General features: G+C 45.9%; 1 protein-coding gene across 1 annotated transcript in view; it reads left to right on the top strand.

The window, feature by feature from the left end:
• TMBIM4 (transmembrane BAX inhibitor motif containing 4) overlaps positions 1–15,857 on the top strand; it is a 69,262-nt gene that overhangs the window by 32,772 nt on the left and 20,633 nt on the right. The window contains exon 4 of the mRNA XM_033959633.1: positions 7,031–7,064. Within this exon, the coding sequence (XP_033815524.1) occupies positions 7,031–7,064 (34 nt within the window). The remainder of the gene's footprint in view (positions 1–7,030; positions 7,065–15,857) is intronic.

The raw sequence follows: 15,857 nt of genomic DNA, 5'->3' as shown, positions 1-15,857 counted from the left end.
CGCTGCCATACATTGAGCGGAAGGTTTCATTTTATTGTCTACAATGATGCCCAGATCCTTTTCTTGGGCGCTAACCCCCAAGGTGGACCCTAGCATCCGGTAACTGTGATTCAGGTTATTCTTCCCAATGTGCATCACTTTGCATTTGTCCACATTAAATTTCATCTGCCATTTGGATGCCCAGTCTTCCAATTTCCTAAGGTCCGCCTGCAATTTTTCACAATCCACATGAACAGTTTAGTTTCACCTGCAAATTTAATCACCTAACTCGTCGTTCCAATTTCTAGATCATTTATAAATAAGTTAAATAGCACCAGTCCCAGTACAGACCCCTGTGGCACTACACTGTTTACTCTCCTCCATTGAGAAAAATGACCATTTAACCCTACCCTCTGTTTTCTATCCGATAATCAATTCCTAATCTCACCTTTCCCATGACACTTTAATTTTCTCAGGAGCCTCTTGTGAGGAACTTTATCATAAGCTTTCTGAAAATCTAGATAAACAATATCAACCGGCTCACCTTTATCCACATGTTTATTCACACCTTCAAAGAAGTCAAGCAAATTTTTGAGGCAAGATTTCCCTCGGCTGAACCCATGCTGACTCCATCTCATCAAATCATGTTTGTCAAAATGTTCCACAATTTTATTTTTTACTAGTCTTATAGCCCGTTACATTAACGGGTGCTAGAATATATGTGTGTGTCTCTCTCTTTATTTCTTTCTCTCTCTCTCCTTAGCCGCTTTCTTTCTTTCTGTCTTTCTTTTTCCTTGGCTGTCCATCACCACCCCTTGCCTGCTCCCCCTGTCCATTCTCCCTTCCTTTTACCTCCCCTGTATCCACCACCACCCCTTCACAGCTCTCCTTATGCAGCAGCAGCCCTTCTCCCTTTGTTTTACCTCCCCCCTGTCCAGCAGCACCTTCCTTCTCCCCCTGTCCAACATTAGGCCTCCGTTCCTTTTTCTTCATCCCCCCCCGTCCATCAGCACCTCTTTCCTTCTCCCTCTGTCCAGCAGTAGGCGTCCCTTCCTTTTTCTCCCCCCTCCTCCTTCTTATCCCTATGATACACTTACCTTGCTCTGCCCCTGATCAGAGGCTCCCGACAGCCGGCCAGTTGCACCCATTGGAAAAGTTCCCTCTGCGGCATCCCGCACCCCTCCTGACGCGACTCCCACTGTCTTTCTGTCTGTCTGTCTGTCTCTGTCCCTGGCCCCCTGTGTCTATCTGTCTTTCTGTATATCTCCCTGCGCCTGTGTCTTTATTCTTTTCTTTCTGTCTCCCTTCCTCCCTCTGTCTGTCTGTCCGAAGCAGCATTCCCTCCCCCTCCATTTCCCTCCCCCCACACCAGTTCCCTGTGCACGTGCACCTGCCCATGTCTTTCTTCTTGTCTTTCTGTCTCCCTTCCTCCCTCTGTCTGTCTGTCTGTCCAAAGCAGCATTCCCTCCCCCTTCCATTTCCCTCCCCCCACACCAGTTCCCTGTGCAGCAGCATTAGCATTTCCTCTACTCCCCTTTCCCTTCCCACAGTCAAGACTACAAACGCGGTCCGAGTCCTTTGCCGCCCCCCCTTCCCTTCCCTTCCCGCAGGCCCGACTACACATGACGATTTAAGCAGCGTGTGCAGCAGTCTTCACACGTTGCTTCGGGTCCTTCTACTGCCCTGATTTACTCTGGCACGTCCGGAGCAAATCAGAGCAGTAGAAGGGCCCGAAGCAGCGTGTGAAGACTGCTGCACACGCTGCTTAAATCGCCAGAAGGGCCAGCGGTAAGGGAAGGGGGGGAAGGGCGGCAAATGACTCGAGTCCTGGGCAACGGAAAGTTGTTGGGCTCCTCGGTGGGGGTGCTGAGCGGCCGTGATCCCTCTCCTCCCAGACCCCCCCCCCCGCTGGAGGAACGGAGATCAAGTTGCGGCCATTTTGAAGATTGTTCTGCCCTGCTCCTTGCCTTAGTATATTTTTAAGTTGAAAGATCCCCGACTGCATTGGACTTCCGACGCAGGTGGGGATCCTGAGAGGAGCCGCTGCCTCGTCTTTCAACTTAAAAATATAGTAAGGCAAGGAGCAGGGCAGACCAAAGAACAGCAGAGTCTGGTGCAGTTCGAGAGAAGAGCCGGTACCATGCAGAGTGAGATGCGGGGGTGAGAAAGTCCGCCGCAGCTGTGTAACTTTTTTTTTTTTTATTTGAAAGCCGCCGCCGCAGCTCCTCTCTCGATCCTGATGCAGTTCGAGAGAGGAGCCGGTACCATGCACAGTGAGAGCCGGGGGTGAGGAAGGTCGCCGCAGCTGTGTAACTTTTTTTTTTTTTAATTTGAAAGCCGCAGCCGGGGCCGCGCATGCGCACTCGTGTTTCCGCGACGGATCAGGGAACACGACTTTTGAGTGCACATGCGGGGCCTAGCATTTTATTATATTAGATAATCGTTGATTTAGCCCTTTTTAAAAATCGGCATAACATTGGCCACCCTCCAATCTTTAGGTACTACAGACAATTTTAGGGTTACAGATCATTAACAGCAGGTCAGCAATTTCATCTTTGAGTTCTTTTAGTCCTGGTGATTTATCACTTTTTAACTTCTCAATTTGGCTTAGTACATCTTCCAGATTCACCGAGATTTCTTTTAGTTTCTCCACATCATCACCCTTGAAAACCATTTCCGGTTCAGGTAGATCTCTTACATCTTCCTCCGTTTAGACCAAAGCAAAGAATTCATTCAGTCTTTCTGCTTAGGGCTTATCCCCCCTGAGCACCCCTTTCGCTCCTTGATCATCCAACGGTCCCACAGATTCCCTCACAGGTTTTCTGCTTCTGATGTACCTAAAAAAATTGCTATGAGTTTTTGCCTCTTTTGCAAGTTTCTCTTCATATTCTTTCTTAGCTGTCTTTAGCAATGCTTTGCATCTAATTTGCCATTGCTTGTGTTTCTTCTTATTTTCTTCATTCAGATCATATTTAGTTCAGTGCAGAGAGACGAGGCTGAACAGAGGGATCGGGTTACCTCCTCTCTGGTGATCTTTGCAGGAATAATCTGAAATATTTTTCAGAAACAAATTTATCAATACGGCAAGACAGGAGATCAAAGAGAGGTGATTGTGCCTGATTTGAAGATATTGTGTAAGCTGTCTGGCACAAAATCGTTAATCTTCAAGCTAGCTGACAGTTGAAGGATGGCAGTTTGAAAGTGGAGCAGTGCTGTGAATGTGCTGTTCTGGATCTGGCAGATCCTAACTGACTTATCATACTTTTGATCGTGTGCTGGCTGACACAGGAATTACTTGAGAGGAGTGATTTAAATTGAAAGGAGAGTACTGATCCAACAACAACCATTCAGAGCAGGAAGGATTGGCAATAACAATTAATTAATAACAAATAATTCAGCACTTAACTATTCATTAGAGTTGAGGGCAGTTTCAAAATCTGCATAAAGATTTTATTCTTGCTGTCAGGATGGCTTCTGGCAAACAAATAAAGATTGATGCAGCATTTGCCTGATACAAACTAGCCTGTGTGACTAATCCTGACAGTGGGTTAGTTAAGAGTGGCATTTTGAAGAGGCAAAGAGTGGAATAAGTGATTTGTCTTTTCTAATATCTAAGCTCAAATCCTGGCCTGGGTGGAAAATACTATACTTTACTCCTTCTTGCAATTAGAGTGGACAGTTTGAAAATCAGCACTAAGGAGTTTGGACTGTATATTGAATTCTCCACTTAATTCCTTATTACAGCTTGTAGGTAGTTTCAAAAGCAGTAAAAAGGCTTCACTTTTGTTGTCAAGATGGCATCTGGCAGACAAGTAAAGATTGATGCAGCATTTGCAGTAGGAAAAGCAAAAAGGGCCAAGACGGACCCTCCCACCCCATCTAGGGTCCTATTACTATCTGACGCTGGGGATCATTTTGAACAGAAAATGGCAGAATTTCATGTCATTAAGGAGATGTTAAATGACAATCGAATGGACATAAAGGCAATGCAGTAAGAAATGACAAGTATGGTCAGTCAACTTAAAATTAGTAATACCCGAATGGATCAATTAGAAGCAAGGATGGTGGAATCTGAGGCTCAAAGTTCAGTCTGCAAGAAAGATCATATGGTCATCACTAGAATGGAGAAAGAATTTGAAGAGTTGAGCAATCGAAGTAGAAGGTGTAACATTCAACTCATCGGATTGCAGAAGGAGTGGAGGGAGATAATTTAATTGGATTCCTGGAGAACAACCCAAAAATTCTTTTATTGAGAAAAAATTTACCTTTTGAAATAGAAAGGGCTCATCATTTGTCTGCAAGGTTTGGGCCACCTCAGGGCTCCAGGCCAATAATCTTTAAACTTCTGAGGTTTCAGCATGCCCTTGAGATACTCAATAAGGCCAAACAGGACAAGAACATTAAATGGAAGCAATCCAGACTTTTATTTTTTCAGGACTTTGCAAAAAATACTGCTAATAAAAGAAAAAAATTTCTGAGCTTGAGGGAGCCACTTAAACAAATGGGAGCCAGATATGGTTTGTTGTATCCAACTATTATGAAAGTGACTCATCTTAATAAAACTATAAATTATGAAGACCCAACAGCTCTGGAAGAATATATTAATTTGCACTCAGGTCCCATGACTTAGTATGAAATTGAAATCACTTTGCTATTATTATTATTATCAATTTTTTTAGGATGATTAACCTATTTAACATTAATAAGTAAAAAAGAGATTTCTCGATGAATTAATTTATTTTATCGAACATAACTAAAATATTGCAAGAGTAATATAACTTTAGTGTTTATATTAAGAGGTGGATTTATAGTATTGTTATGACATTTAGTTTAGCTTGTATACAATACAGATAATATATAAAATCTAGATTAGGGGAGAATAGGGAAGTGGAGCTGAGGGTGGGAATGGTTTTATGGATTATTAATTTAACTTAATTCTGTATTAAGAGGGGGGAAGTCTAGTATACCTATGAAATTTAGTTTGCTTGTCTACAGTACATTTAATATTGTGAATTCCAGGATAGGGGAGATTAAGGAAGTAAAGCGGAGGGTGGGTACGATTTTATGGAATAAAAGGAAAAAATGGGGGGGATTAGATGGGATTGTTTGTATTCATATCCTCGTACTTCTCTAAGAGGGATAGTTGAATTTTTAAAATGTACTTATATGTGAAAGTTGTGTAAGTCATAATTGCTTTTAAGGTTAGGTATTATTTATAATGTTTATACCTACTATCTAGGTACTTATCAATTAATTTATTTATCTATGTCACAGTATTAAACAAAATATAAATTTTTTGGGTTAGGAGGTTTGGTTAATTTGCAGTGGGGGAGGCTTGATGGTTATTAATCCAATGCTTGCATCCAAGTGTTAGTATTATTTTAGGGGGGAGGTATGGGAAAGGGGGTCCTGGATATGGTTAGATTTATTATTATGCAGACAGTTGATTAGATTATATATCTTGTTAAAAATGCATTTTAAGTTATTCTCTTTAAATGTCAATGGGCTTGACCACCCCATTAAAAGGAAAAAACACTTAATTTCCTAAAGCAACAAGAAGCAGATATATATTATATACAAGAAATACACTACAGTGACAAGAAAACTGGAAGGAGGATGGGTTAAGTATTGGGGTTTTTTTGCCCCAGCAGTGGGTAAGAAGGCAGGGATGGCTATCCTGGTACATAAGAAATGTTTGGCTATATTCAATTAGATTTCGGCAGATCCCTTGGGCAGATGGGTTCATGTGAATATGAGCTTGGGGAATGATACGCTGGCGCTTTTCAATATCTATGCCCAAGCTGATTTTTTTCAAAACTCTTCAACAGTTGATACTACCGTTGGCTCCTTCTAATGTAGTTGTGGCGGGGGATTTTAACGCTGTACTGGATCCAATGTTGGATAAAAAACCGAATAAAATTCTAAAATCATTAGGGTTAGACAAACTGGTACAATCGTGGATTGAAAGATATATGGCGGATCCTTCATTTTGATGCTCGGGAATTTTCTTTTTATTCTCACGTTCATAAATCATTTTCGCAAATTGATTATATTTTTGTTTCAGATCAATTAGTTCAGCAGATAACAAAAGCCATCATAGATCCAATTATTTTGTCAGATCATGGTGGCATTTGGATTGAATTTAAATTTGCTGAACAAGATAGTAGTAGACCTGTGTGGAGATTCAATAATACATTGCTTGCAGACTCAAACTTTCTGGAAGAATTTCAATTAAAAATGAATGAATATTTTCAATTCAATGTTTCAGAGGAAATCTCGTTAGAAACTTTGTGGGATGCTTTTAAAGCTACCATGAGAGGGCAAATCATTTCCTATTCGGCACATATTAGAAAACAACTTAAAAGGTAATTTACTAATTTGGAACATAGTATTAAGGATTTAGAGTCCAAATTGGCAATGAAATGGGAACAAATTACTTTACAGGCCCTCTTAAAAGCAAAATATAAATGTGATGAGGAAGGATTCCTTCTCCCTAGCTACCACAGATCATTTCTCTACTTTCTCCCAGTCCTATTCCCTACCTGATGCAGATCACTCCTTGCTCATGCCACCATCATTCTCTCTTCACCCCACTGATTCCCACCCTCCTGTTTTCTCCTTTATTTTTCACGTTTCTCCCCCCCCTTTCTGTTAAGCAATTGGAAATTAGAGAAATGTGGCAGTACCTTAGATTGTCATTCTCCTCTGTCATCCATGAGCTGGTTCTTGGTTTGAACCATGTAGGACTCTATAGGGCCACACAGTTCAAACCATGAATCAGGTCATAGGTACTACCTAGGAGGTTGAAACAGTCTCACACAAGCTACTACATCTCTCTCTTATTGCTGATTGATCATCAAGCTGGGGGGTGGGGTCCAGTATACAAGGAGGTTCATGCTTGGCTGGCTCAGGCAACCCCCACCAACTCACTTGATTCAACCCTTGATCTCCCCTGAATCTGCAGTGTTAATTCTTTTGGCTAATGCGATTCACCTGAGATTTTGCGTCCCATTTTCATATTTATCTGAGAATTTCTATTTGTCTTTTATAGACCCTTTTGGAAGCAGTGACAGTTGCTATCACAGGTAAACATTAATGTTATATTCTTTATCAACCTTGCCAGACTGGTACATCTTCAGCTTACTGATGGGTTATATCTCATCATGACAAGTAGGTGGAGACTGTGACAAAACTTTGGAATAGCATATAATAGCTGACCCTCCCTATATTCCTTTAGTCTTCTCTCAGTCTCCAGCAGGTGTGAGTGAGTTGTACCCATCTCCCTTGATTTGGTCTGTTGGAATATGTTTAGGGCTCCTGGTCCCTTTTTGTTGCTGGACTGAGCTTGGGTGAACCCTGGTGGGTTTTGTATTGGGTCCCTCCCCCCGCCTTCCTCTACCTCCCCAAGTTTTTGTAGAGGTGCCTCAGCTGTCAGCCTGGCCCCTGATTCCAGTCAGGGCTCCAGCTTTGAGAGCTGTGGAATTTGTTCTGACAGAAAAAAAAAAAATCCTGAGCTGTGCCGGTCTGAAGGGATATTTCCCTTTAAATTTACTGTATTTGAATGTATTTCTCACCTAACCGGCAGTTTTTTATTTAGCTAGGTCGCTTCTGGAGCAATTAGCACTTTGGTAAAGGAAAAAGTTTGTGCGAGGCAGGCCGCTGCAAAGGGGAAGCCTTGTCGGCATTGGATGCCAGCGGCCAGGGATTTCCTTCGCAAGTGCCTCGCAGCTGGCAGCTGTTAGTGGGGAAGTCCGGGCTTCCCCTGCCACCCACGCGGGAGCTTCCCCAGTCGCCTGATGATCAGGCAGAAAGGATTCCCTTACCGCCGCAGCGGCTGGAGACTCCCTTAACAACTGATGCCGGTTTTTCTCCTCTAGCGGCTGGGGCGGTTTAGGCCTCTTAGCCGCTGAAGGTCTATGGAGCTTTTTTGGGGGGCAGTTCAGCTCCATTTGTGGCGGGAAGCACCTCCATTTTAGTCTAGCCACAGGTGACCTTGTCCCTGTTTGGTGACACAAGCGACAAGTTGGTTTGCTGGGTCCCCCGCTGTGGCAGGGAGTCTCAGGGGGCCGCCAGAGTTCCCCCCCCCCTATTTTACATGTTAAGCTTTTTGCTGCGGCTGGAGGTTCTGCTTCTGTCTCGGGGAGGGGGGGTTGCCCACGACGTCCTCTACAGGTCGGCCCCACTAAGTGACAGTTCTGTTCCCCTCTGCTCCTCGCACGTCCCAATGCCTGAGGGTCTCTTGGGTCACTGCCGGGTTGGAAGGAGCAATCTTTGGTGGTGCAGGACCTGGACCCTTTGGGGAGCTCTCCAAGATTCTCTGGGGGAGACAGTTTTCTTGCTAGCAGCGGTTGTTGCTCCATCTACTAGCACCCACCTCAGAGGGTGGTGGATACATGGAACGCGCTTCCAGAGGCTGTGGCAGACAGGAACACATTAAATGGTTTCAAAGAAGGTTTGGATAGATTCCTAGAAGAAAAAGGGATTGAAGGGTATAGATAGATATATACCACTGCTCAGGCAATGGGCTTGATGGGCCACTGTGGGAGCGGACCGCTGAGCAGAATGGACCTCTGGTCTGCCTCAGCGGAGGCAGCTTCTTGTGTTCTTGTGTTCTTGTGTCTGGGAGGTGGGGTGCGTTGTTCCATGGAATGAGCTCCATGGGCTGTGTTTGCCGGTCTCCTCTGTGTTGCAATCCGAGGACACCATGTCGGAGCCCCACATGTGGTGGACCCCTTGCTTCAGTGGATCCGCACTGTTCCCTCTCTTTCCTTATGCTTCAGGATATTGAGATTTTCTGCTCGCTCTGTAGTAGGTGCTGGTGGTGCACTTTCACTTGCATGTTACATGGCCTGCCTGTATCCCATCCCAGAGGGGGATCGGGTCCCGATGCTGTCACCTATGTTAGACGCGGTGGTCTCAGCTATTGCTAAGCGGCATACAGTGCCCGTAAAAGGTGGTTCTGCCTTACGGGACTCTGAGGAGCGTAAGTTGGAGACCATTCTTAACCAGAATTTTGATGTCTCTGCTTGTCCAGGCAGTTATTTGTGGCTCATGGCTCGGGCCGTGTTTCGGTGGGCCAAGCATGTTTTGGACCGTGAGTCTGATGACTGGTCCTTAGTGGATCAAGAGGTCGCACAGATTGAGATGGCAGCCTCTTTCCTCTTGAACGCCCTCTATGATTTCGTGCAGATGTTTGCCAAGTTGGTGGCTTTTGAAGTGGCTGTGCGTTGTATCTTGTAGCTTCGTGCTTGGTCTGCAGATGCAGCGTCCAAGACTAAACTTACTAAATCTCCCTTTTGGGGGGTCCTTTTTGTTTGTGGAAGATTTGGATAAGTTGGTTCAGACTCTGACGGACTCTAAAAGTGCCCCGCCTGCCTGAAGATCGTGCCCGCCCGGCTGTTAGGGGTGGCACTGCTCGGGAGCATCTACAGGAGTTTTGCAAATACCGCCCTGGGTGTGGGGCTGCTCCCTGCCCGACTTCTGGTTTTTCCTGGGGTCGTTTGTATCAGTTCATGCGGTCCTTTTGGGGGGGGCACGTCGGGGGGCTAGGAAACCCTCCGCCTGTTCCCCACGACCCGTCCTGCCCAATGACTCCTTGCCAGCATCCCTTCTCGTTCCAGTGGGTGCAAGGCTGCATGAGTTTTCTCCAAAGTGGGCAGAGATCACGTCCGATCAGTGGGTCCTGGATGTGATTCAGGACGGTTATTCTCTGGAGTTTGTCCACTCCCTGCCAGATCTGGTTCTAGCTTCTCCTTGTCAGGCAGCGTGGAAGAAGCAGGCTTTTCACCAGACCCTTCAAAGATTGTTGATTCTCAAAGCAGTAGTTCCAGTGTCCCCTTAGGAGTGTTGCACCGGCAGGTACTCGATTTACTTTGTGGTGCCCCCTTAGGAGTGTTGCACCGGTAGGTACTCGATTTACTTTGTGGTGCCCAAGGAAGAGGGGACCTATCGGCCCATCTTAGATCTGAAAGGGATCAACAGGGCTCTCAAAGTTCCATTTTTTCACATGAAGACACTGCAGTCTGTGATTCTGGCTGTTCAGCCAGGGGAGTTTCTGACCTCTCTCGATCTGACGGAGGCCTACTTGCATGTTCCAATCCAGGCCTCCCATCAGCGCTTCCTTCGCTGGAGAGCCTGAAGAGACGTCAGATTCCTGGAGGGTAGAATACTGGAACTGGAGGCACTTCAAGCATCGGGGGAGAGAGACAGAGATGCAGAGAACGTCAAGACAGGGGAAGCAGAGAACAAGACAGAGGACACCATAGAGGAAGAAGTCTGAGAGCTGCAGAAGTTCATAGAGGAGGCATACAGGGAGGCCGTGGAAAATCACCAGCAACAGTGGAACTGCCGAAAGAAACCTACAGAGAGTGTGGACCACCCGATGAACAACCACCATGAAGAAATGGGTGACAGCAGCGAGAACAAAGGGTATGGACCTGCGGCAAGAGAGATGGGACATACACCAGGGACACGAACCTGCGGCTGGAGAATCAAGAGAAGATAGAGAGGACAGCAATCATCGTGGGGGACTCCATCATCAGACAAGTCAACAGCCACATAGCAGGAGGAAGACTGGATCGGCTGGTGACCTGCCTACCGGGTGCCAAGGTAGAAGACATAGTGAACCGAATCGAGAGTGTAGAAGAAGAAGATACGGCAGTGGTGATCCATGTGGAGACGAACAATGTGAGCAACAGGAACTACAACAGGGAAGTACTGAAGGACCAGTTTCGGATGCTGGGAAGGTAGCTGAAGACCAGAACGCAGAGGATAGCATTCTCGGAGATCCTGCCGGTACCCAGGGCTGATGAGAAGAGGCAGATGGAGCTGCAAGCAGTCAACATGTGGATATGGCGCTGGTGTGAGGAAGAAGTATTCCACTTCCTGTGCAATTGGACGACATTCTGGGGAAAGAGCAGGCTATACAGGAAGGATGGACTCCACCTCAGCAGAGATGGAATGAGGCTACTTGCAAGCAACATTAAGAGAGAAGTAGAGAAGTTTTTAAACTAGGAAGAAGGGAAAAGCCGACATTCGACCAAGAGAGAGAGTCGATGGTTCGGGAACCAGTATACCCAGAGGATACTGTGCAAGAAGATAGAGGGAAAGACTCACCGGATCACAGGCAAGACAGATCGAAAAGGACACAAGAGGGAAGGAAATACAAGAAAGGAACAGGCCGCAAACTCAAGTGTATGTACATGAACGCAAGGAGCCTTAGAAATGAGATGGGTGAATTAGAAGCTATGGCATAAAGAGATAACGTTGACATCATAGGCATCACAGAAACATGGTGGACTGAGGAAAACGTCTGGGACACTGTGCTACCGGGATACAAACTATACCACAGAGACAGAATGGCTCAAAAAGGTGGGGGCATTGCCATATACGTCAAAGAGGGAATTGAATCTACTGGAGAGAACACGCCACAACTGACGGATAAGTTAGAGTCTCTATGGGTCAAAATTCTGGGGCCTGGAAATGAAGATTGGCATCTACTACTGAACCCCAGGGCAGTCCGAAGAAATTGACAGAGAAATGACGGACGAGATTAAACGCAACTGCAAGGGAGGCAACACAGTTATCATGGATGACTTCAACTATCCGGGAATAGACTGGAACCTAGGCACCTCCGGCTGCATTAGAGAGACCAAGTTCTTGGATGCTGTAGGCGATTGCTTCCTGGAACTTGTCAAGGAAAACACTAGAGGAAATGCAATTCTGGACTTAATTCTAAATGGTCTACGAGGACCTGCACAAGATGTAGAAGTAGAAGGGACGCTGGGAAACAGTGATCACAATATGATCCGCTTCGATCTGGACGCAGGGGAGAAACATCAGTCCAAAACGACAGCCATGGCACCGAACTTCCGAAAAGGGAATTACGAAGGGATGAGACTCATGGTAGGGAAAAAGAGTAAGAAGAGGATAAGCACTGTAAAAACGCTAGAGCAAGCTTGGTCCCTTTTTAAGGACACAGTCACCGAGGCGCAAAATCTATATATATACTGTGTATCAACAAGGGATCAAAGAGGAAAAAGAACAAAGAACTGGCGTGGCTCACTGTAGAGATGAAGGAAGCGATAAGAAACAAGAAAACTTTGTTTAAGGAATGGAAAAGGTCAAAAATGGACGAAAACTGGAACAAGCACAAACAACATCAACGCAGGTGCCACAAGGCGGTAAAAGGGGCCAAAAGAAACTACAAGGAAAAAATAGCCAAGAAGGCGAAAAATTTCAAGTCGTTCTTTCGATATATTAAGGGGAAACGACACGCGAAGGAAGCAGTGGGACCGTTGGATGACTATGGAATAAAGGGAGCGCTAAAGGAGGACAAAGCAATCTCTGACAAACTGAACACATTTTTTGCGTCTGTATTTACCGAAGAAGATGTACACAGCATACCTGAACCCATCAGGCTATATGCTGGAAATGAAGACAAAAAGCTGACAGGATTGACTGTCAGTCTAGAGGAGGTGTGTAGGCAGATTGATATGCTTAAGAGCGATAAATCCCCGGGACCGGATGGCATCCATCAAGGAACTGAAAGGGACCACAGCTGAACTACTTCAACTAATAGCCAATCTGTCGATCAAATTGGGAAAGATTCCGGAAGACTGGAAGGTGGCGAGTGATACACCGATCTTCAAGAAAATTCGAGGGGAGATCCGGGAAACTACAGACCGGTGAGTCTGACCTCAGTACCGGGAAAGATGGCAGAGTCGCTGATAAAGGACCGCATCATTGATCACCTTGATGGACACGGGCTGATGAGGACCAGTCAGCACGGTTATAGCAAAGGCAGATCATGCTCGACGAACTTGCTGCACTTCTTTGAGGAAGTAAACAGACAGATAGACAAGGGCAACCCGGTCGACATTGTATATTTGGATTTTCAGAAGGCGTTTGACAAGGTTCCGCATGAACGACTACTTCAGAAAATTGCAAGCCATGGAATCGAGGGTGAAATACTCACATGGATTAAAAACTGGCTGGATCATAGGAAACAGAGAGTGGAGGGTAAATGGACAATACTCGGACTGGAAGAGCGTCACCAGTGGGATGCCGCAGGGCTCGGTGCTTGGACCTGTGCTCTTCAACATCTTTATAAATGATCTAGAAATTGGTACGATGAGTGAGGTGATTAAATTTGTGGACGATACAAGTTATTAAGAGTAATGAAGACACAGGGATTGCGAAGATCTGCAACGTGAAATAATCAGGCTTGAGGAACGGGCATCAACATGGCAGATGAGGTTTAACGTGGATAAGTGTAAAGTGATGCATGTAGGTAACAAACATCTCATGCACTAATACAGGATGTCCGGGGCGGTACTTGGAGAGACCTCCCAGGAAAGATACTTGGGAGTTATGATCGACAAGTTGATGAAGCCGTCCATACAATGTGCTGCGGCAGCAAAAAGGGCGAACAGAATGCTAGGAATAATAAAGAAGGGGATCACAAACGGATCAGAGAAGGTTATCATGCCGCTGTACCGGGCCATGGTGCGCCCTCTCCTGGAGTACTGTGTCCAGCACTGGTCGCCGTACATGAAGAAGCTACTTGAAAGGGTCTAGAGAAGGGCGACTAAGATGGTTCAGGGGCTGGAGGAGTTGCTGTATGGTGAAAGATTAGAGAAACTGGGCCTTTTCTCCCTCGAACAGAGGAGATTGAGAGGGGACATTATCAAAACATTCAAGGTACTGAAGGGAATAGACTTAGTAGATAAGGACAGGTTGTTCACCCTCTCCAAGGTAGGGAGAATGAGAGGGCACTTTCTAAAATTGAAAGGGGATAGATTCCGTACGAATGTAAGAAAGTTCATCTTCACTCAGAGAGTGGTAGAAAACTGGAACGCTCTTCCGGAGTCTGTCGTAGGGGAAAACACCCTCCACAGATTTAAGACTAAGTTAGACAAGTTCCTGCTGAACCAGAACGTACGCAGGTAGGGCTAGTCTCAGGGTGCTGGTCTTTGACCAAGGGCTGCCGCGTAAGCGAACTGCTGGGCACGATGGACCACTGGTCTGACCCAACAGTGGCAATTCTTATGTTCTAGCACTATCAGTTTTGTGCATTTCCTTTTGGTCTGGCCACAGCTCTGCGGATGTTCACCAAGGTTATGGTGGTTATTGCGGAGGTTTTGTGCAAAAAAGTCATTCTAGTACAGACATGGGCAAACTACAGCCCGCAGGCCATATCCGGCCCGTTTAGTTTTTAAATCCGGCCCATGGCTTCAGAGGCAGCTGTAGTTTGCCCATGTCTGCAGCCCTTTCTCTTACTGCTGAACAAAGCACCTACTGTAAACCTTTAGCTATCGCGCGAGCAGGGCCGGCGTTAGGGGCTATCTGCACAGGTCTGATGCTGTCCTTACCTTCCGTCACTGACAAATCCATTTTTGCTGCAGGAGGTTTCCAGCCGCGGCAGCCAATCTGAACAGCTGCCTACGGCTCCCCTCCCTTCTTTCTTTTGCCCTGGTCCTCCCAGGCGGAAACTGGAGGTTGCGGCATTGGGGATGGACCAAGGCAGAAGGAAAGCGGGGAGGGGAGCTGTACGCAGCGCTTCAGATTGGCTGCCGCGGCTGAAAGTCCCCTGCAGCAAAAATGGATTTTTCAGCGATGGAAGGTAACAAAGGCAGAAATTGATTCATGATTTCCAGATGCAAACGCTATAAGGACTCTTCTGGCATAGATAGAAGGAGGAAGACATATGGGTGAGGAAATCCCCGTTACTAGCTGTTATTTTTTTTAAGTAGAAAGGGAATGGGGGGAGTTAAAAGAAGTGGCAGAATGAGTGTGGGAGTAGGTGAAGGGGAAGAGCTTATGGTACTGGAAACGGAGGATGGAAGGAAGGAAGGGGAGAGAGAGATGGTGGGCAGTGATCTGAAAGGAGAGAAGAGAAACAGAAGTTGGATGTGGGGTGGGGTGGAGTGAAGGAAGGGGAAAGATACTTGAAGAGAGGACTGTTGGGAAGAGCTAGGGAGAGATTATGAACCTGGGGAAGGAGGGAAAGATAGAGGGAGGCTAGTTGGGAAGAGAAAGGGAGAGATGGTGGACCTGGGGTTGGAAAGAATGGAGAGAGGAAAAAATGTTAGGTCTGGGGATGGAAGGGAGAGAGAGAGATGCAACATCTCTCTGTCTTTCCCTCCAACCCATTGTTCAGCATTAAGGGGGAAGGGAAGAACACAACAATAGAAAAGAGGGAGTAAAATGTTGGACCATGGGGAAAGAGGAAAAGAGTTGAACCCATGGGAAAGGAAAAAAAAATCAATATTTTGGAGACAGGCATAGTGAAGGAAATGGAGCAAAGGAGGAGAAAAAAATGAACAACAGACACTGGAAAGAGAATTAGTAAAAGATAGATAAAAAGCAGAAAGAGAAACTGGGACCAAGATGATGGAAAAACAAAATGTCCAGACACCAAGGTAAAAAAAAATGTTTTATTTTGAATGTATTAACTGGAATATGTTATGTTTAGGATATGTGTATATTCGTGAGAATTCAGCAGCCGCAGGAGTGCTGTTTCTTCCTGCAGCATCAGACTCCCCCATCACCCCCTTCCCCCCCCCCCCCCCGGTTGCCTAGCCCCTCTGTCAAATTTAAGATCCCAATGTGGCCCACGAGTCAAAAGTTTGTCCACCCCTGTTTTAGTACATCCCTACCTGGACGACTGGTTAATTCGGGCAAGGTGGTTCCAGGAGAGCACTCAGGTCATGGCTCGGGTGGTGTAATTCCTGCAGTCACTGGGATGGGTTGTCAACCTTTCAAAGAGTCGGTTGAACCCTTCTCAGCACCTGGAGTACTCAATCTGATAGTATGCTGTTCAGGAGCTAAGCATAACATTCTGAAAATCTTTTCCTATAGATGTCCAAGGATTTTTG

Source organism: Geotrypetes seraphini, chromosome 9 (genome assembly GCF_902459505.1).
Source record: "Geotrypetes seraphini chromosome 9, aGeoSer1.1, whole genome shotgun sequence".
In the NCBI taxonomy this organism is placed as follows: Eukaryota; Metazoa; Chordata; class Amphibia; order Gymnophiona; family Dermophiidae; genus Geotrypetes; species Geotrypetes seraphini.
This window is presented reverse-complemented; position numbering and strand designations above follow the sequence as displayed.